Source organism: Meleagris gallopavo, chromosome 2, assembly GCF_000146605.3.
Source record: "Meleagris gallopavo isolate NT-WF06-2002-E0010 breed Aviagen turkey brand Nicholas breeding stock chromosome 2, Turkey_5.1, whole genome shotgun sequence".
NCBI lineage: Eukaryota > Metazoa > Chordata > Aves > Galliformes > Phasianidae > Meleagris > Meleagris gallopavo.
In genome coordinates this window covers 24,515,874-24,541,226 of record NC_015012.2, presented here as the reverse complement: position 1 = coordinate 24,541,226, position 25,353 = coordinate 24,515,874, and the positions used below count along the sequence as shown (strand labels likewise).

Genomic DNA, 25,353 nt, shown 5'->3' with positions numbered 1-25,353 from the left:
GAGAGGAAGCAGGACGCCATCTTTGTTAATGGCAGCAGCACGTTGCCTGAGGGCGCGGCGCGTCTACTGTACTGCGCGCGGTTCTGTAGGGGTGAGGGTGCGCCTCAAAGCGGGGCTTCCGTGGGTTCAGAACCCCGCAGTGTGAAACGCGGATGACTAAAACAAGCGGCACGCAGAGACTGACGACGGCCGTGCTCGACAGCAGCGACTGGCTGAAGCGCTCCGCCGCCATCTTTGCTACGGGCAGTGCTGTGGGGAAACCGGAGCGGCTCGAGCCCGCTGCCATCTTAGCCCGGCCGGAGGGAGAGCTGCCCGGGCTGGGCACGGCTGTGCTGCCGCGGTGAGGGATGGAGCTGGCGGGGTGGGGCCGGCTTTTCTGGCCTTCGGCGGGGGGGTGAGAGGGAACGGGGCTGAGAACTGTGGAACACGTGGGGTATCCTCCGTTCCAGGGTTACAGGCGCAGTGGTGTTTGTCTCCTTGCCGATAAGAGGCCCTCCTGAAAGTGATTCTGTTGTTATAACGAACTTTTAAAGCAGAAAAGAACCAACTTCCCGAAAGCAGCATTTAGTCGCATGCATAGTTACATCTTCTTTGCTCTTTGCTGATAATTTCAGCAGAGCTAAACTCCCAGTTGCCAGGACCCAAGTGTTGGAAGGAACTCTTAAAGACTACTTAGTCCAACTGTCCTGCACTGAACAGGAATACATACAGCTGGATCAGGTTGCTAAGAGCCCCCCAGTCTTGAATGTCTCCAGGGATGGGGCATCCATCACCTCTCTGCACAGCCTGTTCCAGTGCCTCACTGCCCTCGCTGTAAAAAAAAACTTCTTCCTTATGTCCTCTTTTAGTTTGAAACTGTTTCCCTGTGTCCTGTCACAACAGGCTCTGCCAAGGAGTCTGTCCCCTTCTTTCTTATAGCCCTCCTTTAAATACTGAAAGACTGCTGTTGTGTCTCCTTGGTGCCTTCTCTTTCTAAAGTTGAGCAGCCCCAGCTTTCTCAGCCTGTCCTTGTAGGAACGTGTCCCATCCTTTGGATCATTTTTGTGGTCCTTCTCTGGACACTCTCTTAGAGGCAGGTTAATATGCAAGCTCAGTTGCATGTATCACTTGGTATTAAGCACCTTCAGTTTTACTGCTCTCATCTTATTTACCTAATGATCTTTGAAAGATGAAGCTGTATCTTCAGGTTATGTCATGCATATTTCACACAGTGCAAGTGATCAAGGAGCTTGGGATTTTCATAAATTTCAGGTTGACTGTCAAGACGGGATTTGGATATCATGTGTTGGACTGCAAAATCTTTTGTCCGGGGGCTGAGCTTCAGTGTTAAATACTGTCCTAAGGGTAATCATCTTCGAGCACTATGTCTTTGTACTACAATAAAACCGAACAAATGCCACATCCTGGACTGGCCAAGAAGTCCATGCAACAGCACTGTGCCACCTGGAAGAATCCTGTCATGGAGGTTATTTTCCTGCAAGGTATGCAGTTTATGTAAAGGCAATGTCAACAACTGTCTTGATGCATCTGTTAAGGAAGCCAACTGTGTTTTTCAGAAGTAGAAGAAATATGTTCTTCCTAAAGGGCTTAAAGAAGGAGAATATAGGCTAGGTTCAAAGATGCATATTTTTCTTCAAATTCCTATACTGTGTTGATGTCAATCCGCATTTGCGTTGCTTTTTCTGCTGTAACAATTTGTAAACAATAACAATAAAGGGGGGGAAACAAGTATTTTCTGGAAAGATTCAGAGTGTCAGGAGAAAACATAGGATTATGTGGATAAATGTTTCAAGGAAAGTAGTTGAACCTCTTGATGTATGAGAAACTGTGGCTACGTGTATGCACTGGCCATTCTGTAACAGGATTACAAACGCTGGGCTACAGCACTGGTTTCAGGAGTCAATCATGTGGTCTTTGCCTGTTTGGTTTGGAACAAATGTTCACATTGTCACTGAGATTCTCTACTAACCTCCCAAGTCTTTCTATTGTACAGGTGTACTGTAATTTCTCCAAATGAAAGGGAATCATCATGAGCTTCATAAGTGTCCTGTGAAACCTCCCAAAGAGTTGTGGATGCTAAAAATTTACAGAGGTGCGGATAGGGATTATACATGTACTGGAAAGAGACTTTTAAAGTCATATTCATACTCTTGTAGTAATGCAAATTGATTTGTCAGCTTGTAGCTCAGGAAATGTCATTATTGTCTCAGTACATTCACACTGAAGTATAGAATGCTGGTTTGTAGCCATTGTTTTTTTTCCTTATTCAACAGGAGGGGACAAAAATCCATTGTAAAAGGGGAAAAATCACGTCCATAACAGCATCAGAGCTTTTGTACAAAGATCTTCTGAAATCAGAGCAAGAAAACTGGAATAAAATTTCAAGAAGTTATAAAGCTATGACAAAAAGAATAAAGGAAAAAATAGAAGAACTGTACAACAAGTATACACTCCATTTGGAAAGCCCAAGGGTGAGTGACAAAAAATACAAACTTTTTTTTGTCACCGAATACGAAGAACAAGCAGCAAAGCCATTCCTGTTATAAAATGCTGTTTCACTAGTTATTTTGCTGTGGTAATTTCAAGTGTTGAAGTTTTTAATAATTGTGGATAGCAACAACACAAATTAAGAATAGCTCATACCTAGTATAATAGTATATTTGACCTTAATTTCACCATAGTCAGACACAAATGAAGATCACACAATCCTCTGCTAACTAATGAAAAATAAGACTACAAGGAGCAAGTGCAGGTGATCTGAACCATTCACTAAGTTTAGAGCAGGTACAGGTAGCTTAAGTACCCTAACTTTAAAATAACCTTTCTGATGCATGTAATTCCTTCTTCCGCCTATTCAATATTAAATATGTGCTGTATTCTATCATTTACATACTGTTCTGCTGGACAGAACACTGAATATCAGGATTCTAAGGAGATAATCTATAGGTTAAATGGAAAAATGTTTGTTTTGCATTGAACAGATAAGATTTGGAGGAAACGTTTACTTTGAGGAGAATGGTTACATATTTTGTTCAAAAGCAGATGATGGTAAGGGATTTCTCTTCTTGTTACAATTGTTTAAAATGTTGCGCATACACAATTAATACACTTTTTAATATTAAAGCATATTTGCTGTTTATTAAAATATTTTAAGTTTTTTATAATGTTATTTAACAATAGATGAGTAATTCTAGAATCCCGAATCTGAAAACATGGGGTAAAAAGAGTAAATGAATGGTGAATTCTGAAGCTGGGGCAAGTTTCTGGAAAGGAACTGAGAATCAACCTCTCAGAGCCCCAACTTAAAATGCTAAAAAAGGTCAAGTACCTCGAGAGATTATAAAGAAAACATAAAATAAACAAAAAATACCCAAAAGCTACACTTCAAAATTTAAAGCAGACCAGATGCTATTGCATGGGTTACACAGTGCATTTGTAGATATCTCATGAAAGAAATCCTTGGTTTCAGCAGTATTATAAGTGTACTTATTAAATACTAGTATAAAAAAAACTGTTCATTTTGACTCACCTCAACTACAGGATTTTTTTTTCATTTTTTTTTACACTTGTTAAAATGCAACAGATAAAGGAAATGTTCGCATTTTATTCAGCACTGAAGATATGGGCTTTTCTGGTGCCTTTATTCAACGGATCAGGATTTCACCAGATGAGAGGTACCTGGCTACCAGCTTAAAAAGTGAAAATTCTGAAGAGGCAACCTGTGTTATTATGAAACTTGGTGATGTTCCCATTGTGGAAGAAGCAATTCCAAATGTGTTTAGTTTTGGTAAGTTGTTTATAAATATCCTATGATTCACACCAACTTCCAGTACAACATTGCTTTTAGTCTAAAAATAATGGTGATAGTACTTAAAAAAAAATAAGCAAGTTTTTTTAGTTTAAATCCCCATAGCTGTTGAACAGTTTCTTATTTGAGAGATGTATTCTCCTACACTGTAAAATTACAAGTTATTTGATACGAATGAGTGACTCCTTTCATGATACAAGTTTTCCTTTATTATAAAAGCAAGCATTTGTATGTTTGAACACTTTTGCACATCATTCTTCTTATTGAATTCAACATGCTTCTTTAAAAATTTACTGACATAACTATTTGCAATATAAGGATCTTTTTAATGGGAAGTTGTAGGTATTATACCTCTGCAGCTTCAACTGAAGTCACTGATAGCTGTAAGCACTCTTCTGAGAAGCATATAAGTGCTCAGTACAGCTAAGTATACAGGATGTGATCATAATTCAGAACTTAATGAAAACAATCATGACTTCAGTCAATTCTTTCAGCACAGATAATGGAGTTTTACATTGCTGTTACAAATACATAGAATTAAACCTAAACGAATGGGATTCTTTTTAATAGCATATTAAAGAAGAGAGCAAAAATAGCTCAGTAGAGCGCATACAATGTTCCACATCTTGTATTTCATACTATATTGCTAGATGTCATCGAGGATACATAGTTTAGTAAGCAGTTTGCCTCAGCAGGACAAGAATTTAAAACACTGGGAAAAAATGCCTATTTAAAAACATTAAGGAAAGTCAGAACTTAATGCCATGTTTGCATAGTAGAAGCTTGTAATGTCTGCCACACAGTAGGCCTGCTAGAAACTTGCTCATTTTTTTCAATTTACCTTAATCAAACTTCCATACATTTCAGAAGTCATCTCACTGTTGCCTGTGTAGGTGTGTCAGATTATGGCAGGCAGAGTACAAAAACTGGCTATTACCCATTTCATAAATTTACCCAGATGTAATTGCTGTACCTAGTGGTCTCTAAGCACAGGAAAGAGAATTAGGTTATACAGTCACTTGTGATTTCAACACTTTGTCCAATGTTCATGGAGCTCCATTTTCTCTCAGTAATAGTATATACACTGTTCCAAGTTTTATATGCATTTCTTTTCTTTCTAGAATGGGCTACAAATGATGTTCTGTATTACACGAGTCAGAAGAACCTTAAATGTCAGAATGTGTTCTTGACCACTTTCACTAATCAGAAATATACCAAGTTAGTTTATACAGAACAAGATGCAAGGTAATAATCACCTAAAATACAGTAAGTCTTTAACATATTCTCTAGTATTCAATATGTAGACTCTAACTGGTTTTGAAACAAATTCTTCCATATCACATTTCAAACGGTAGAAGGCATTTTTAAGTTCTGTTTTGCTGTCTGGGAATGTATTTTCCTCTCCTCTTGATATGTGATCAGCAGCGATTTAACTTTTCTGTTACCTCACGAGTTCAGCTGAGTTTATAAATGTCAAGGTCAGTCTCAGGTCAGGGTGTCCTTTAATGAACGCGTGACAGTTTCATACAGAGTAAACCAGACTGTGGGTTTCATTTTGTTTTCTCTGCTATTGATGTCTGATACAACTTTTTAAAAAACATTGAAGTTCAGGCTAATCCTTGCTCTGGGTAATGGATGAGCAAAATCATTACAGCATTCACAGAGAGAGAACTATTGTTGACTGAATACCCTCTCAATAACCTTTCTTTAAGCAGTGGTTTAGGGAGACAAGAAGGCTCTTGCTGAATTGAGAGCAGAACTGCTTTGTAAACCATGTAGCACTAAAATGATAGATTTGTACAGCATGCCATAAATATTTGTGATTATTCTTACTTCAAGTTACATACTCAGTAAGGAAATACCCTTTATACTAATAAATGGAAAAAAAAGTCTGCAGATGAGATGGAGCAGATAAGATCTGTATGTTCTATCTGTAGCTGATACATACTTTTGTAAAATCAAACTGCACTGACCTGACGTGTCCCCACAGGGATACTGTTGGCATAATTCTGAAGGTCACAGTCATTACAGTTAATCTACTAGAAACTTACTCTAAAGGTTCATGTGCTAGTGCAGCTCATGACTGAACACAGTTGTTCATAGGAGATGGCACGGCATTCTTTTTCATTGCCATAGAGAAGTTGTTCTACATACCGCCAACTCTTTTACTTGCAGTCAAATATTTTTTTAGAAACTGAAGGTATCTTGACTTCCTTATTAAAAAAAAAAAAAAGCTACAAGGAAAAAAAAGTGATATGAAGGTCAGAGTTCTTGGGGAGAAGTGTAACCTGCATTTCAGCTTAACTCTCTTAGAGTTAAGGTCAACAGAGCCAAACTGTTAGAATCTATACTGAATGCAGTGGCACACTCTTGCTGAATTTCAGTGGATTAGAGGCAGAAAACTGATTACTTGTGGACTTTAGGAGGACACAGACAGTGGGAGTTCTAAAAATGTCAAGATGGTGCAATTAGACAAAACAACTGTACCAAAAAAAACTGGAATTCCTACACCTGCAAATAATTAAAGGCAGTGAAAAATGCTATCCAAGGCTTCCTTTATTTCACCAGTCAAATATTTTCAAGTCTAGAAGGTTCATTATTGCTGTCAGTGCAGAATACATTACTCAACCCTGCAATTTCTTTTCAAGACAACTAGTTTTAGAGATTCAAAATGGCAAAGAAACTCCTATGCCCCAAGATTTGACTTATCAATTAATTACCATGACTCATTTAGAAACTTGAAACTGACTCACAGCCTGAACCTGTCCAATATTAGCATCCAAACACTGCTGAATATTTTCTGTTCCTAGATTTTACAAGCATTTAAAATCAATGGAGTTCCAGAAACATTTTCCCATTTTCCAGCTGTGTCACTTCAACACTGTCCATCCTGTCTTATAAAGGCCTGTGTGTTTTTTTTTTCCTTTAAGCTTTTTTAATTTTCTTACATCAGTAGCACTTGGGCTTTTTAATTATTTACCCTTATTGTATGATAGCTCCTACTTTTTTATTGCAATTTCCACATGTTATTCATTAATTTTATTAACTTCAACTATTCTTCAGATTTTTTTAAAATAGGGCTACTATATTTAAAAAAATCTGTTTTGCATGAATTTTAAAGCCCATGTAAGACCTTCCAATCTGAATGATTCAAAAATTTGGATACATTTGGACAACAACTGAACTGCTTTCCTTGAAGAGTTCAGGTTCCATATACCAAACTGTGGGTTTTGAATGCTGGGATAAATGTAGCAAAAGTGGGTTTGGGAATCAAGTAGTCTGAAACCTCTCCAGCCTACTTACAGGCTCGCTGTTTCTTACATTGTAATTGGAAGCCCATTATTCTGAATTAATTGTATTTTCTGAATATTAGTCAGGTTTAAGCTTTGCTAAAATTATTTCTTACAGATTTTTTGTGGACATATACTGCACAAAAGACAGACGTTTCCTCACTATCAATAGCAACAGCAAGACAACCTCAGAAGTTTGGCTGATTGACTGCAGACATCCTTTTAAGTTACCTGTTCTTGTACAAGCCCGAACAAAAGGGGTCATTTATCATGTTGAGCACAGAAACAATGACTTATATATTCTTACTTCATATGGAGAACCTGCAGAATATAAGGTAGTCTTAAGCAATAATTAGAGTCATAGGATTCATTCCGATGCTTGTCATTCAGATGCTTGTTGCAGACCACAGAAATAGTAAAGCTAGATTTTAATTCTGTGCTTCACAGCTTACTAAAATAATTAAGAGAATTACACAGAGTTGCATGGATTTAAAGACTGACAGTAGTATGTGGAATCTTGTCTATAGCATGCTGATTTGACTCAGCTTCTTTGGAAAAGCACACTCATTTCTTGGCATAAACGGCCCCATTTCCCCTTTATTATAATTTGATTTCAGTCTATATAACCAAACAGCTTGCAGTTCTACTGGGCACAGTGAAGGCATTTGATATTTGACGTGACTTTTGCAAATCACTTTAGATACAAATTTTTCCATAAATTTGTTTCTCTCAGTATCAGTTTTTCTAATCACATCCAGATATCTTCAGAGGCAGCCTTACTTTGATAGCTAAAAGTACAGCACTTATTGGGAGAGAGCATCTTGTCCTGATGTAGTGCTGAGCCTCAAACATAGAAAGACGACCTACTGTCAACACAGTATACATCTGAATTGCTCTTGTGCCAAATCAAGAATGTACATTGTAGTCATTCAAATGTCACAATCTTTTATTTTTTAAACATTTCCCTACCCCTAACTAAGGAAAAAAGAATAAAGTACGCTCAGCTTGCTTTGAACAGTTACACTGCTTCTAAAACCCAACCTAGTTGTCTTAAAGGAACACAATACAATTGCAAATAGAGTTGTAAAATCTAATTGCCATCTGTCACACAGATCTCTCTTGCTATCAATATGTAGGCAGTCACTGAATTGTTCTCCATTTTGCCCAGGTAAAGGGAATTTAAAACCTTCCAGTTTCAGTCATCAACAATCTTTTGTAATTAAAATGTTGAGTGACATCACCTCTATGTCTGTACCTCTAACTTATAACTCTTATTTTATCTTGTATTTTGTTCTTATAGTTGATGAAGGCTTCAGTAGCTTCCACTGGCATGGAGAGCTGGCAGTTAGTTTATGCACTGGAAGAGAAAACCAAGCTAATAGACTTGGAGATGTTCCGTGATCACTGTGTTATGTTCCTGCAGAAAGCTGGTTGTCTGTACTTAAATGTGATTGCTTTTGTTTCACATTCAGTTCAATCAATACAGGTATGTTTTAGCTTGGCTCAAGCAATACTTTTTCCAGCACTATTTCTTTTTAATATAGCATTACAAAACAAAAGATAAATTCCAAAAGTAGAAGTGGTTTGGAAACCAATAGTGACAAATACATCATTATGATTAATTATATTACCTGTGGATGTTCTTCATTATTTCATGTGCTGGCTTACTGTAGCAGTTATGAAGTTAAAGAGCAGCTATAGTACAAGTCAGTTCTTTCCTCGACTTGCTACCATCAAACTCTTTACAATACAGTTGATTTCTAATGTAAAATAAGCCTTGATTCCCTAAACACTGTATTTTTACCAGGCTGATTTTGTGGCTACATTCACCAGCCAATGTAAGGAGCTAAGCATAGCCCTCCCTGATTAAAGGCTAGAACATGCAAAAGACAAATATGGTCAGTGACCCTAAATAAATGGGAAAATTTAGCATTGCTGTGCAATTTGTGTCAAGTATTTCTTCATTTCTCTAGATGTTGCAAAATACTGGTGGAATACAAATAAAGTGTCTCCATTCAAAACCACAGCTTCTAGAGACCATTTAGCTGAAATATTTAATTGATTTGTTTGCCTGAGAAGTATTATCTGAAGAACTTACAAGTTTATTCCAACAAGCTTCCAAGGCTGCATTCTATAAAACTGCTACAGAGAAAAGGTTTTCAGCAAAGTACATTGTATGGTCTCTGAAACCTTTCATTTTTGAAAATAGTTTTAGTTTATTTATTCAGAGAGGGTCTGCAGTTATTCTGGAGAACTTTGACTTTAGTGCCATTTCAGAAATCTCTCACAAACTAACTCGAGCAAGCAATGGCCTGGCAGAGGGTTTGACTATGTTCCTGCTGCTCACAAAGAATGAATCTTGATTTCTTTTATTCTTAGTGGAGTTAAAAATCTCAAATATAATAGCAGTAAGTGTCTGAGGGTAAATGTGCCAGGAAAAGGTTTTGTTCTTCACAATGGCTGGCACTAAGAACAAAGTTAAGAGGCAGGGGTTTTTGGTGGCTTAGCATTACTGAGCTAACTCACAGCAAAAGCATAACAACTGACATGGACTTGGCTGTGCAATATGTTCAAGCAGGAGTGGAAATCAGAGAGGAAATGGGATCTAAAAATTAAAAACAGTGCAGAATCATTTCAAATGTTTTATTAAAAAAAAAATCTGTACAAATACCCATTTTAAACTGGATTTTAATTTAGATTTATTTTTCTGTTTTATCTCATTATTGGATTTTATCCAGTAGCCTCAAGTGAAAAGTTTACCAAAGTCTTTCACTTTCTGACCGTTCTATTATTGAATGGAAAAGAAATACAGCTTGTGCTACATTCAAGCTGCAGATAATTAGCTTGCTATTCAAAATCTTTTCCTCTGAAGGACACACTAGGCAGAACTTAAAGAAGCAGTGTAAGGGTCTCTCTTGAAATGCTCTGTTTTCTCAGCTACCTACATGGGCCTGTGCCTTTGAATTGGAACCTCATCCTGAACACGCCAGCAGCACTTGTTATTTTCAGCTCACCTCCCCAGTACACCCCCCTAGGCGTTTTGCATATTCATTTAAAGAAAATAATCTCATTGAACAAGCTGCAGAAGAGGTACCAATTATTATGAATTGTCACACTACACGTTTACTAGCTAAAAGCAAGGTAAGACTTTTCAGTCCTTTTCCCATTCCCTTTATTCTTCCCTTCCTCCCCACCCATTTGTAGAAAATGCATTTGGCAGGGAATAGAGATTAAAAATGTAAAAGAGCAGTTGGTGCTGCACTTACCAGTGGGCGTTTTCTCCAGTGCTATAGAGAAGAAAAAGAAAGTCGTGATGAGATTTTTTTCATTGATCTGGGTATGCTAGAGGAGATAACAGTACGTGATCAGTCAAGAAGCTCAGCACAGCATAACTCAGACTCACTAATGGATGTATGGTATCGTGTTAGCTATGATAGATGAGAAAAATGTCAGCTGCTGAAAAGGACACCCCACAACCATCTACACAGCACAGATCAAGAAAAGAAAGTTTTAACAGCCTGAGTTTAAAAAAAAATGGTGATGTTAATAAAGAGTTTGTGCTGCAGTAAGTGGTAAACTATTTTGTTAATAATAGATATTCTCAGTGTTAAAGGGAGAAGGAAGACTTGGGTGCTTTGGTAGTTTAAAAACTCCTCAGGTGTTGCACTTAAATGAATTTTATACTCTGCATCTATAAGCCTACACAGCAGAGGTTCAGTCTCTTGCTTTATTTTTCAAGAGTGCTTTGTACAATCTAAGTGAAAAAAATTACTGTAATCAAAAAACACATTTTAAAATAAATAATTGAAGTTTTCATTGCCATGTGTCATTGAGATTTCTGAAATGTCTGAAATACTCCTTCATTTCCAGGATGAAACTTTGGTGCCAATTACAGTTTTTCATAATATGAATTCTAAAGAGCTACACAGGAAACCACTTCTGGTTCATGTATATGGAGCTTATGGCATAGATTTGAACATGAGCTTTAGAGAAGAGAAGCTGATGTTAATTGAAGAGGGCTGGATATTAGCATATTGCCACGTTAGGTAAGTCAAATATAAAATGGAATTAATATTTTCATTTTGTGGGATATTCTGATATTTGTTGATCTACAGCTGAAGAGGTACAGAAATGTTCCTTCCCCCTCCTCCCCCCCGTTTAGTTCTAATTCATGGTTTTCACTTCCACCTCTTTTTAGAATTCACAAAAGTCCCTTTTAAAACAAAAAATAAATTTTCCTCTGGGAAAAAAAAAAATCTACTTTCAAGACCATATATTGTGTTCATGTTCGTAAGTCAAGATTTGATTATGTATTAAATTTTAATCTTTTGAAGTCACATTATTTTTCACCTCTTCTTTGCCCAAAAAAACCCAAAACCTGTTGACATGTTCAAATGGCAGTGATAAGCTACCACCTGCTTTCCTGAGGGCACTGTGTACTAATGCTAAGTCTATGCCTTCTGAAAATCATTTGCCTTTCTACAACTAAACATTTAACCTGCCTCTGTGTTTTTCTACTTACTAAATCCTGTCCCCAGTTTAGCTACAAACCTATTAGTTTCATAAAAACTGGTCATACAACAGACTACATTGGAGGCACAATTCAGTGGGTGAGGGAAGACTGTCACTTCAGGAATAGAGGAGCATTGTTTGAAATACCAGTTCCAAAACAAATTCAACATACAAATATATACAGTCTACTAATAAAATGGCAGGCATTGTGCAGTTCTTCCTCCCATCCTTGCAAATGCCTTATGATGCAAATCAATCCTAAACGATATCAATGAAAGATTTTGGCAGACTAATCTTTTGATTGATTTTAAACTTAAACCTGGAATAAAGACATTTTAGGTGGATTAGAACCAGAATTGTGGTTGTATGGAAAAGAAGACAAGTAAATTTAGTCTTAAAATTTTATAAACAGTAAAAAATACTACATTTCCTCTCATCTTTGAACTCAAACTAGAAAAAAATGAACCTTACTGACAGTCTCAAATCTTATGCTGCACAAAAGAATTTGAGCATCTTGGCAGAGCTGAGAAATAGCCTTTTAATGTTAATAATAAATCAGGTGATAGTGATATAAAAATGGAAAATGTTTCAGTTACCATTACTATTTTAATAGTTTCCTATAAAAAGATTATATCAGTGTTTGATTTTGTATTGACTACTCTGACATTGCTGATAGCATTTTCACCAGTCATCGTATGAGGATTTTTTTTTTGCTTGTACATAGTGTGTTTTAGCTGCAAGGGGAGGAGTGGAGAGTGGGTAAAGACAGGAAGAAAGGGAAGTTAATTGGGAAGAAAGTATGATTTAGCAATTCTGTGGCTGCTGCTGTCTTTTATTATCTGAAGATTTACTTGCAACATTTTTCAAACAGACTCCAACTTGAATTGTTTTAAATCCAGGGGTGGAGGAGAGCTAGGCCTCAGGTGGCACAAAGATGGATGTCAGCATAACAAACTCAAAGGTCTCCATGACCTTAAGGCTTGCATCATGCTGCTGCATGAACTAGGATTTTCTCAGCCAAAATATACAGCACTAACAGCTGCCAGTGCTGGAGGAGTTCTTGCGGGAGCCATTTGCAACAGCGATCCAGAACTTATCAGAGCCATGGTTTTACAGGTGAGCTGCTGCAGATCCTTCATCCTAGCATTTAGCTGTATTCTGTTTTGCTTTTGTTTTTACCAGTTTCAGAAATTGAAAATTCCAATTGAAAATTGACCTTCTTTTTTTTCTTTTTAATAATTTTAAGGCACCTTTTGTAGATGTTCTAAATACAATGATGAAAACTCATCTCCCACTGTCAATTGAAGAACAGGAAGAATGGGGAAATCCGTTAGCAGATGAAAAATGTATGAAGTACATCAAAAACTACTGTCCTTATCACAATATTAAGCCACAGGTAAAACTACTGTAGTATTCCACACAGGAGGGGTAGTAAAATGTAGACTTCATAGGAAAATAACTGTAAAGAAAAAGATAACTTTATAAAAATATAAATCTGTTTTACTCTTTCATTGCTTTATAACCCAACATTTTAAAACTTTGCTGCTACTTTGTGTTAACTTCATGTTAAAATGAATCATTAACACAATCAGTAACTATTTCAGTATTTCCTTTGTTTTACTCGGTTATCCAGACTTCACTGCAGCAGGAAGATGGTACTTTCCACTGATTAAATACCATCCGAGGCAAACACTGAAATGGAAAAGAAGCTTTATGGCTTTGATACTGCTATCTCAGATGAAAGCTTTAGTTTGAAGAATGTTAGCTGTGTTTCATAGCTAATAGATCTTACCATATTAAAAATACTCTTGCATATAAAAATTACAAAAGTAAATCTCAAGTATTGCTCTGTTAAAGATGTACCATTCCATGATTATTATTCCTTTTTTGTGTAATCGTCAGCACGCAGATGTTTCACACCTTTAGCAGTAGGGAGAGGATGGTTTTTGATTACCTTTTGCAAGCGGATGATCCTCTAATATTGATTTGTCATTTTTAAGATCAAAATGCTTTTTTTCAGCTAGTGATACAAGATGCTTTTTCAAGAAGAGTAATTATGTAATAGACACATTTTAGATAAACCATAAAAAGTAGAACTCCTGGATATAGAGAGAAAAAATGTACTTACTCATTTCAATAGATCATCAGTTGTCAAGTATCTAACTGGTTTTGGTTTTTAATTTCAGTGCTATCCTTCAGTTTTTATCACAGCATATGAAAATGATCAACGAGTACCACTACCAGGAATTCTACGGTATGTTCAGAAACTTAGGAAAGCTACACTAGATCACGCCAGCAGAACAGGAAAGAAAGGTAAAATAACACAGCTACATGGACTTGACTGAAGCAGACTAGTCATGTAATTAAATACTAGACATTGACTCTTTCTTAAATGCTTCATTTGTTCAATACAATCCAGTAGCTCTCTTTTGCTCAGAATGAGAAAGCACACCTTTCCAAAGAAAGAACATAGACTTTGGATGCATGAACATTTTTCAAATAGTCAGTTAATAGAAATACAAATAGTTCATCCAGCAAAACCCTCCATGATTTATTTATTTATTTTTAAGAAACATCAGAATTTTTCTTAGAAGGTAGAATAATTATCTACCCCTAAACAACTTGCATCGCCCACTTACCTTTCTTTGTTCATTCAATGTCAAGTGATCAGTAGCTTCACTGTTCCAGGAAACTGGATCCCTAATATCGTCTTAGACATCCAGGCAAGTGGCAGTCATTGTGACTCATCCTGGGAAGATTCACTGAAGGAGGTATGTTCCCTTCATTGTACACTTGCACAACACTGTGGGGAGGTATCCCTCAACTGATATTTAAACCTTAGCAACTGATGCAGTCACTGAAGGCATGTTTTAAACATTAAAAACAAAATAGAAACAAACAAAAAAACTGCTGAAATTAAGGTTGTTCTTGCATTTATATATGCAAAGGAGACATTGACAGCTACATTATTGAACCTCATCGTGCTTTAAACCTCAAGGCAGTATTAAACTCCCACCGTGACGTGCCAGGAGCTTTGAATGAAAGGCTCTAAGTTGTGTAAAATATTGTTCCAGCACAAAAAGTCTTGCACTGTAGAGAATTAAGACCTTATTTATTTTCATCTTCCTCATAAAGTATATACGGTGGGCTTGAGCGTTACATTTTGGAACATGAGTTACAATTAAGTTTCAATGTTTTACACTTGATACCAGAGGGTGTGCTGAAAGCAACAGGCTGCCAAGACCTGTCATATTACTACTCATGTCTCAGACTTGCACAGATTTTATTCCTGTTATTTATTTTACAAATGCTAGCAAATGTTAGTTATTGTGGCACTTATTCCCAAAATGAAGTTTGCCAGGAAAAGGCTTATGTTGTTTTAGGGCAAGGTATTGCTTAGTATCAGTATATAAAAGATTGTAATAGCTGTACAATAACCTTGACAGTTTATAGTGCAAAGAGTTTCATTATTTTGTAATTATTTGCTTTAGGTTGCAAAACACCTTGCTTTTCTGAAAAAAGAACTTCAAGTGTGACCTCCCCAGCATTAAATCAAGCCCTGTAAATAGCTGATAAACACATCAACCACCTGAAGAAGTTCAAGTCAGATTTTCATTTATATGAAAAAGCGTCTTCTCCAGATGTATCGCTGCATTATGGGCACAATCAGACCAGATACACAGGGACAAAATTGGGTTTGGCATCAGTTTATAAAGAACTCAACTAAACTAAATACCTTCCCTACCAAATGGTATAGAAGGAGCCGCTTTCTTATGCAGTTCTGTTCATAAGCAAGCAGTACAGCACTGTACAAGTGGAGCTGTAGTGCAAGACAGCTTGTGCTGAAAGTCTAACGTATACCTAATGTATGAAGACATGAATGTTTTATGAGCAGCCTTCCCCATCTTAAGACCTCTCATCCAAGAGTAAATTCTACATGAGGCAGTAAATCTCCCCCTCAAAGTTGTATTTAATTAAAAAATCTCACTAAATTATTCGAAAACTAATTTCCATTTGTAGGAAAATACTGTTGCTCTTCCTAACTATTCAGTACATTACGCTGTACTACTCATATGGTGGGGCCAAACAGACAACAACAACAAAAAAAAAGACTCAAGAATAGGAATTCAGAAGTTGTAGAACTCTTTTATCTGATAAGCATGGGAATCTTAAAAATTAGGTGCCTCCAGAAGAAAATACAAAATGAATGCCTAAATTGTAATCACTATTTAAATGACAAAATTGTATATTACCCAGTACAGATACAAGACAATTTGGTATTAATTTTATTTTTCAAGCTGTTTGTTGTGTACAGAAAGCAAGCCTGAAAAGCCAAAAAGAATTAGCATTTCTCTAAACCAAGCATTTTCTAAGTTAACATGAAAGTTACTCTTGCATTTAGCAGTTCATGTAGAGTAAATTGAAGGCACTGGAATAACAAGCTTTTTCAGACACAAAACAGTTTTCTCGAAAAGCTGCCATATTATGAACAGGCTTTTCTGTTTTATATTCAAGGACCAGACCTTCTCCTGCTTCAGTTTTAATTATTTTGGTATCAACAGCTTTACCAGTATTGCTAAAATTAGTACTTAGTCTTATCACAGCTTGAGATGGGAGGCTTGGAACTATAGTTTTCAGATCTATTGTCGATTCTTGTCCAAAATTGAGAACCATCATAAAGACACTGTCTAACCCATCCAATTCCCTCACGTACACAAAAACATCACTGTCATTCCAGATGGAGCACATCCACCCCCGATGTATGGGTAGCTCACTGTTGCGAAGTAGAGTTAGTTCTCTGTACAAATTCAGGGTTGAGTTGGACTGGATCATCTGAACCTGCAACAGAATCAGCATTGTAGGAGATGGACCTCTCACACCCGTGCCATCTATCAAGAATACATCTCTTAGAATTCTGTTCTAACAATTAATTCTCTTCAAATTTGTCTGCCAATTCCATATCAAAAGTGCTTTTTCTCCTGCACTTTCTTGAGATTTGCACAGTGGCAGAGATTATCCAGTAGGACAGAATTTCCTTGGCACAGATACTACCTTCCAGCTGTCCCTTAGAGTTTTTAGCATTTGTTCTACAGAGAACCACAGCCATTTAAAGCTTGACAGTGAACCTTTTTCATCGAGTCTGATCTACTGAAGTCATAGAATTTATTTCATGTTTGTTGGGGTTTCCTATTCCCCTCCCCCCCCCAGTCTTTGCATTATATTATTGTCTTCAGTATTAGTCAGCAGTGTAGATCAGCAAAATCTGCTTAAGCCACTGCTCAACTACCTTAAAAATTGTATTTATATACATTACAAATAGTCTATGTAAAGTTATTACAAGGAGGGTGCTTTACATACACTGATATAAATGAAAAAGTACTGGATTTCAATTTAATGTTAAAATGATTAAAGGGATGTTAAGTCAAATTGCCATATCGACATTATCATTGCAGTTGCTCTGTTTAAATGACTACAGCTGAAGCAGACTCTTTGCTGATGCAAGGATTTCTTTTCCTAATCAATTAAGATTCAATGCTTTTCTGTTTTCCCCCCTGGAGTCCATTTTGATTAGTTACACTGCCAAGTCAGAGAAAAATAAATAGATCAGGATACTTTTAAACCATTGTTTTGTCACATGCAAATACCTACTTCAGCATTGACACTTTGGTAGTCAGAGTTGACAGGTACCCAGCTACTGTTGCCTTCAGTAAAACCAGCATTATCGTTGCCATTCCACTGCATAGGGGATTTCGCTGGGAAGGTCACCTAGAAAATAAAGTGGTGTTAGAGCCATTACCAAGCTGTGTATTTTGATTAGCCTGTTAAAAAGTTGGCTCTTAAATAACCCATTCTCAGCTTCCACACAATCACCATTTCAGCATTATTTTCTCTGGTTGATGTTAAGAGTCAGCAAGGAGGATGTAATCCTGATGCAAATCTCAAAAGAAACAGAAGAAAAGAGTAGCTCTGTGGTAATGGAAGAGAACAGACAGTCTAACAGATACAGCACTACTGGCGAAATGTGGAGTTCCAACTAAGCAGTAGTCTCTCCTTGCAACAGATGGTTGGATAAAAGTTGACTGAAAGCAGCTAGAATATTCTCATAAATAACTAGACATGCACTTAGAGAAAGTATGAGAAAATGAGTCCCAAGAAGAAATAACAGCAAGTGAGTAAATGCTATTGAGCATCTGTTCTTCTCTAGTTACCGAACTTTTCACCATAGATCTCTTCAAGCTTGTGTTTGCAAGGAGTATAGCTTGGGGAGGATTACTTGTGCGAGAAAGAAATTTCTCAAGTTCAACAACTGTATGAATAGCAACTTTTAGCTTATTGAAAGGTGTTATGTAAGAAGACTGAAGTTCTGATTTTGAGAGATTCAGAAAAATTATGACAGAGCTTCCTCAATGTTATTTAAGAGCTTGCCAAAAGATCTGACACTTAAATTTAATGACATAAGAGGGCATAAAATATTTTGCACATACTTTGGGTGTTTGTTTCCTATGAAAATTGTTTTTTCATATAAAGGACACTTTTCACTACAATCTGTCAGAATAGCAGCTTGACAAAAGAAATTGTCACTTTGCCTCATGACATTATAAATAACGGGTTTCTCCTTTTAGCATGTTCTGAAAAGCAGGGAAAAAAAGAATCCTAAGTTTTTAACACTTGTAACACTCCCTTTTATCTTTACCTTTTCATGATTCTTAAAGACTTTCAAATGCTGGGATTGAAAACTATTTCTTGAGCAAATCCTCTCTACCTCATTAATCAGGGATTCTTCCTCTCTGGATTGAACGAAGAGTGGGTTTGCATTGTTACGAAACCCATGAGCCACAGAGTGGCAACTAAATGAGAGAATAGCCTGAGGAGCCAAGGGCAAGCCACTTTGCTGAAGAGCATCTTTCTGTCAGCAGTAATCAATGACAGTAAGATAATGCAGGACACATTTTTTGGTTTCTCAGAGACAAAGTGATTTCCTGTCAGAGACATTTCTTCACAGCTGAATCAGACAAACCTACGGATGTCTCTGTGCTTCTCGAGTGCATCTTTCCCTTTGGTACAAATCTGGACAATAATACTCTCAGTAACATCACCAGAAGCTGCCTCATTCTGTAACAGAATGATAGAATGGCTTGGGTTGGAAGGGATCTCAAGGATCATCAAGTTCCAGCCCCTCTGTGACAGGCAGGGTTTCAAACTGTGAGATCAAGTACTAGATCAGATTGCCCAGGGCCCCATCCAACCTGGCCTTAAACACCTCCAGGGATGGGGCATCCACAAACTCTGGCCAATCTGTTCCAGCACCTCACCACTCTTTCAGTACAAAACTTCCCTCTGACATCTAATCTAAAACTCGTTCCTTTAGTTTTAAACCATTCCCCCTTGCCCTGTCGCTACCTGCCCATGTAAAAAGTTGATTTCCTTCATGGTTATTAACTCCCTTCAAATACTGGAAGGCCACAATGAGGTCTCCCAGCAGCCTTCTCTTTGTTAGGCTAAACAATCATAGAATCATATAGAATCACAGAATTTCCTGGGTTGAAAAGGACCATAATGATCATCTAGTTTCAACCCCCCTGCTTTGTGCAGGGTCGCCAACCAGACCAGGTTGACCAGGTTGCCTATCAGCCTATCTTCATAGGAGAGGTGTTCCAGCCCTTGGATCATCCTCATCACCCTCTTCTCCAAAAGCTCTTTCCTGTATTTGGGGCCCCAGACTTGGATGCAGTACTCCAGCTGGGGCCTCATGAGGGCAGAGTAAAGGGGGGAGTCACCTCCCTCACCCTGCTGGCCACCCCTTTTGATGAAGTCCAGGATACTATTGGCCTTCTTTGCTACAAGCACACACTGCTGGCTCATGTTAAGTTTTTCATCAACCAGGACTGTAAGTCCTTCTCAGCGGGGCTACTCTCAAGGAATTCTCCCAGCTTGTATACATATTTGAGGTTACCTCTACCCAAGTGCAAAACCTTGAATTTTGCTTTGTTGAACCTCTTTAAGTTCACAAGGGCCCACCTCTTGAGTTTATCAGGTTCCTCGGATGGCATCCCTTTCTTCTGCTGTATCAACTGCATCGCTCAGTTTGGTGTCATCAGCAAACTTGCTGAGGGTGCACTCAATCCCATCATCTATGTCACTGATAAAGATGTTAATAAGTACTGGTCCCAAGAGGAACCCATGGGTGGGTCACCACTCATTACCAGTCTCCGCCTGGACATTGAGTTGTTGACCACAACCTTCTGGCTGCAACCTTCCAACCTTATCCACTGAATAGTCCGGCATTCAACACTATCTCTCTCCAATTTAGAGATAAGGATGTGGTGGGGGACCATGTCAAAGGCCTTACAGAAGTCCAGGTAGATGACATCAGTTATCTTCAGTTTGATCCACCACTGCCATCACTCCATCATAGAAGGCTACCAGATTGGTTAGGCACGATCTTCCCTTGGGGAAGCCATGCTGGCTGTCTCAGAACACCCACTCGTTCCTCTTGTGTTCCTTAATGTGTCTTCCAGAAGGATCTGTTCCATGATTTTCCCAAGCACAGAGGTGAGGCTTACCAACCTGTAGTTCCCTGAGTCTTCCTTCCTCCCTTTCCTGTAAATGGGAATGATGTTTCCCTTTTTCCAGTCCCTGTGAACTTTGCATGACAGCCACAACTTTTCAGATACTATATAGAGTGGCTCAACAACCATATCAGCCAGCTCCCTTAAGACTCTGGGATGCATGCCTTCTGGCCTCATGGATTTGTACACATTCAGTCCCATCTGAGTTGGTCTCAGATTTGCTCAGTCCTTACAGTGGGAGAGATTTTGCTCCCCCAGTTCCCAGCTCTATGTGAGAATCCTGGCTGCTAGTGAAGACTGAGGCAAAGAACTCAGAGTATCTCAGTCTTCTCCATATCTGTTGTAGCCCATTCTCCGTTATCATTTAGTAAAGGAGTTATGCTCTCTTTGGCCTGTCTCTTCTGACCTATGCAGAATCCCTTCTTGTTGTTTCTAACATCCCTTGCCAAGTTCAGTCCTGTCTGTGCCTCTGGTTGGTCTGTCCAGTACTTGAACCAGAAAGTTTTATTGTCAATGCACACCAGGAGTCTCCTGGATCACTTACAGTTCATCATGTTGTAACAGAGGCTTTCCACACTGAGAACTGCATCTGCCTTAGGACCATATTCTCAAGGTGCTCAAATATAGCCAGAAGATGCAGATCTGGGCTATTCCCTTTTGGGCATGATCTTTTCCAATCATGCAGGCGTATCTCCAGCAAAGAGACAACAGTAGTCAGGTGCAATCATAGAAGAAACAAGAAATCACATGCACAACTGAAAGTCAAGCAAGTCAGCACAGTGTGAAAGACACAGCACTTTGTTTTAATCCCTTGACTTTGATTAAGTTCTGAACAAACTATAAGGAAACAAACATCCTTGAAACTATTACTTGTAACTATGAACAAATAAGTTACATGCGTGGTCTGCAGGCTCGGCTACCTAGCTTTGGATCTGAAATCCAAAAACAAAAATAGAGACCCTGCATGACAAGGAAAAACCACTTCTACCAGTAAGTGCTAAGCAGTGCCTGGTGTGCTCACACGCCTCTTTTTGGAGACTCCTTCTTCTGAGTTTGTGCACTTCAGAGAGGGCTATGGCTTTGACAGGTGCCTTTTTATAGCAAGAACAAAGCAGTTTCCAGGAGACAAAGGCTTTAGCTACGCTTCCATGAACTCTGAATTCCTTTAAAAATCAGCCAGGAAATAATGGACTTTGAATAAAGTACTGTAGGAGGAAGGAGACATGGACCCTGTTCTTCCTGCCTTAGGCAACTGCACACCTATCAGAGCCACTGGCCTAGGCCTGACACTGGCAACTGCTATGCCTTCTGCTGAAGCAAAGCAAGGCCACCACAGAACAGGCTAGTCTCATCCAGCTGAGGGCAGAAAACAGGGACCAGGACGGTAACCTAGCAGCTCTGGAAGGTGCCAGAGCCTTGGTTCTGGTTTCAAGCCTGGCCATTTCTGCATCCTGTATAACAGCTTTGCAATGAAGAACATAGTACCATACCTAAACATTGAGAAAGACTGGATTTGGTTGATCTTGTATTTTCAAATATTCCATTAATCAGAACTAAATAACAACAGGATCAGAATTTATATACTTCTCACTTACATTTGCTGATACAGCGTTCTCCATGCCTATTTCTTCACCATAGTAAGTTATAGGAGTACCAGGGAGGGTTAGCAGCAGCATGTTTATAACTTTGACATACTCATTCCCAAACCGAGATGAAATCCGAGCAGTGTTCGGGCTTCCGACCTCAAGAAAACATCATTCCATTAAAAAGACATAAAATTCTATGCATATGTGAAACTGGTCTAAGACAAAAACCATCTGGAGTGAAGTTCCGTTCAAGGCACCAAAATAAAGGAAAAATTATTTAAATTCACATTATCTCCACCAGGCTAAGAGAGGATCCCAGCCTGTTGTTCCTTTGTCAGGTGACACAAACCAAAAATCACTGTCCAGTTGAGCAGCTCAGTATGTTTCAAGTGTACTGGCCAAACACATGCACATCCCAATTGCACAATTACATTAGTAATTATCTCAAAAGAGATAAATGACAGGAGACCGTCTCATACCAAGAAAAGGGCCTTACAGTGGCCCCCAGCATTGACAGCTGCAGTAGGTTACTTTCTCCCATTTCCAGATCTACAAGGAGGATCTTTTTTCTTTCTTTCTTTTTTTTTTTTTAAACGCCAGTGCACATTTTTGCCCAAAATATTTTAGAACGTAGGTGGTAGAAGTAAGGGGAGATGACAAATCAGCCCAAGACTTCGTTAATTCCCCCAGTTACGGCTCCTTTCTCACTGCCATACAAAGATGACGCTTGTTTTGTGGTGACTTTTATATGGAGTTGTGAGAAGCTGGCAGCCCCGCAAGAGAAATTCCCAAAGGTGAGCATGCTGAAGCATGGGACTGAAACCAAGGAGATCTGTATGTAGGAAGGGATGTGAAACAAGTGGCTGCAACTCCATTTGGTCTGTATATAAGCTTGTTTTCTTTCTGACAGCACAACAGCTGAAAGCTTTTTCTAAATATTAACTTGGACATTTTGCCTCCTCTCATAGAGAGGATGCCTCGAAGGTACAAAACTGCATTCCTGAGGACCACATTTGATACCCAAACAGAACTGCTCCCACACTGCGATTGTAGAAATGATCAGAGGCCGTAGTTTCAGTGCTTTGCCTATGGCTCATCTCTTTCATATCCCAAACATAGTTCACAGCAAAAACCTGCACAGCTAGTCCCACTGAAATCCATGTGTGCGGAGGTTCCATCACCTTATCAACTACAGGAAAAAGCCTTTCCCATAACAGCAAGTCCAGAACTCTTACCATCCAGTTTGCCCATTTTCCTTCAGGCATGTTTTTCATCCACACGTTGACAGCTTCAGAAACACTGGTGCCAGATAGATTTTTCATGTTAATTAGGTGGAAATTGAATGGGAAGTCTGCTTCTTGGACAAAAGTTGTTCCATAATACATCACTGTTCCCTCTATGTCTTCGTTTTCATCACTGTCAGAACCCATAAATCTACAAAGAAGTAAACAAGGAGATTTTTTTTGTCTCATCGCTGATTTATACAGAGCTGAAGAAAGCTAGGAACAGTATTCAACATACTTAGAAAATAATACAGGATTAAGAATTACATCTGCCTCCCTCCTCCTCATAAAAAAAAACAACCAACAACAAACATACGGAGATATCTGTAGTTTGTAAAGCAGATAACCAGATAGCTGGAAAGCTGTTTCTTTGCATAATTTTTAAACTGCAGGAGTAATTGAGTATTGGCACAGGCTGCCCAGATGGGCTTGTAGTTTCCATCCTCAAAAGCCATCTGGGAATGATCCTGAGCAGTCGGCTCTGGATGTCCTCCCTGCTTGAGCAGGGGTTGGAGCAGGTGGCCTCCAGAGGTACTTGACAGCCTCAGCTATGCTGCGATTCTGACAATCTCTGATCACGTATCCAATCTGAACCATATTGTTAATACCATACAAGGGATCGGGCTCATGGGCTTTGATTACAGTTGTGCCACAATGAGTGATTACACAGTCTGCCTACTTGTTACAGATACAATCCACAGATACAATACAGCTACCAGAGCCAACTTACTGCACATTTTTTTTCCTATGCACTTTGGGAAAGAGTATAGCCTACTGTAGCACTTGAGGACAAAAACCTTACATGGCATATCGTGTTATAAATTTAAAAAAGACAAAAAACATTTGATTGCTATGAAGATGGAGACGAAAAGAGAGAAAGAAATTCCCTAGCCATGACAATGACTACCTGTATCGGCCAGGCTCACTGCTGTATTGATCCATGGTTTGGCGGAAGCTACGGATGATATCATGCATACCAACTTGCGTGGTTGTGTAGTCGTGGTAGAGCTCGGAATAGGCTGTGATGCTCTCCTTAAAGACAAAGCAGTGTTATTAGTCCAATATTTTAGAATTCAAAACTCTCCAAATTCTTCCTGAGACAATCCACCAACCCAAGCAAAGTTTTAAACTGAAATAAGTTTAGCATACCAGTGCATTGCTGTGGTAACAACATTGTATTTGTAGAACTGATAAGTTCTGAAATCATCAACACAGCAGATCAGCTATCATCACCAGGCTCACTACTTCAACAAAAGCCAGTAGTCCAAGTAACAGGATGCATATATGCCTCTGAACACGCCTCACTCTAGTATAATGCCAATAATTGTTTGTTTTACTGCAAAGTAGTATGTGTTAAGAGTCTGCAATGGAATCCCAAGTGAGCCAGAGTGCTCAGCTCACCTCTTGTAATGGGCTCCTCCAAGACAACCAATGAAATATCAGAATTCACAAGCCTGGTCTTTTTAGGAAAAAAATTGCTAAGTCAAAACAGTTTAAACAAAACTAGAAGCAACTGTCTGCACAGAAATACAGTGGGTGTATGGACAATTCTCACCCACAGCACTCCTGCTCAACCCTTCCTTGTATGCACTGCTTAAGCAACAAGTCCAGGAACCACCTTCCAAGGAACGCAACTGATTCAGCACTTCTAAAGCCATAATTAAAACCCCAAAGCATAAAAACAGTCTCTTGCACCCATGGAAAATACAGGAGAAAAAGCCAAAATATACATTACAGGATTCTGAGACTTGTTCACTTGTGGCTCATCTCGTAGATGTGTGGCTTCTAGAAGAAATTTAACAGCAACAAAACTAAATCCATCGACTCCTTTGCCAAGCCAAAATTTGATAACATCCTAGGACAAAGAGAAGAGTTGAGAATTCCAAGCGAGCCCATCTCATTCAAAATGATACATACTTAAAGAGAAAACCCATTAGTAGACATTAACATATGATTTATTTTTGAATTTGTACTTCTAATTTTACTTGAAGTGAAAGTGAATCCTGTCGAGTTAGAACTGTTATCTAAATAGGTGATGTTCCATTATTTCTTCTGGTAATTAAAAAAAAAAAGTACTGGTCTGCAACTTCTCTCATAATTCACAAGTCCAGGGCCAGAACGTGCCTAAGGGCCTTCTCATCACTTCTATCAGAAGAGCTCGGATCAGGTTAAGCACTATTGCTGGAGAACACCATCTTGCTGCACACAGATAGAGCATATTGATTCAAACGTGAGTGTTATTCTGCACAGACCTCATACCACCGTATTTTCATTTCATACAATAGAGCTCTTAGAATATTTGTT

General features: G+C 38.5%; 2 protein-coding genes across 3 annotated transcripts in view; one reads left to right on the top strand and one right to left on the bottom strand.

The window, feature by feature from the left end:
• Positions 1-167: 167 nt before the first annotated feature.
• On the top strand, positions 168-15,605 carry PREPL (prolyl endopeptidase like). Of its 2 annotated transcripts, none has more exons than XR_792445.3 (15): positions 168-340; positions 1,252-1,481; positions 2,274-2,471; positions 2,982-3,048; positions 3,584-3,787; positions 4,930-5,053; positions 7,217-7,433; positions 8,399-8,584; positions 10,036-10,239; positions 10,969-11,144; positions 12,510-12,726; positions 12,857-13,006; positions 13,797-13,923; positions 14,285-14,381; positions 15,102-15,605. XR_792445.3 is itself a non-coding variant. In XM_003203902.4 (15 exons), exons 2-15 carry the CDS (start codon positions 1,281-1,283, stop codon positions 15,144-15,146), a joined length of 2,199 nt encoding a protein of 732 aa, XP_003203950.1. In that variant the 5' UTR covers positions 168-340; positions 1,252-1,280; the 3' UTR covers positions 15,147-15,605. The 2 variants fall into 2 exon arrangements, 1 of the variants encoding a protein (XP_003203950.1); XM_003203902.4 differs by having other exon boundaries at positions 14,299-14,381.
• A 268-nt stretch (positions 15,606-15,873) lies between these two features.
• SLC3A1 (solute carrier family 3 member 1) overlaps positions 15,874-25,353 on the bottom strand; it is a 16,707-nt gene continuing 7,227 nt past the window's right edge. Inside the window, exons 2-7 of the mRNA XM_010706816.3 lie at positions 24,785-24,904; positions 23,957-24,081; positions 23,002-23,200; positions 21,776-21,922; positions 17,260-17,376; positions 15,874-16,449 (exon numbers count right to left, since the gene is read on the bottom strand). Of these exons, the coding sequence (XP_010705118.1) occupies positions 16,009-16,449; positions 17,260-17,376; positions 21,776-21,922; positions 23,002-23,200; positions 23,957-24,081; positions 24,785-24,904 (1,149 nt within the window). The 3' untranslated portion in view covers positions 15,874-16,008. The remainder of the gene's footprint in view (positions 16,450-17,259; positions 17,377-21,775; positions 21,923-23,001; positions 23,201-23,956; positions 24,082-24,784; positions 24,905-25,353) is intronic.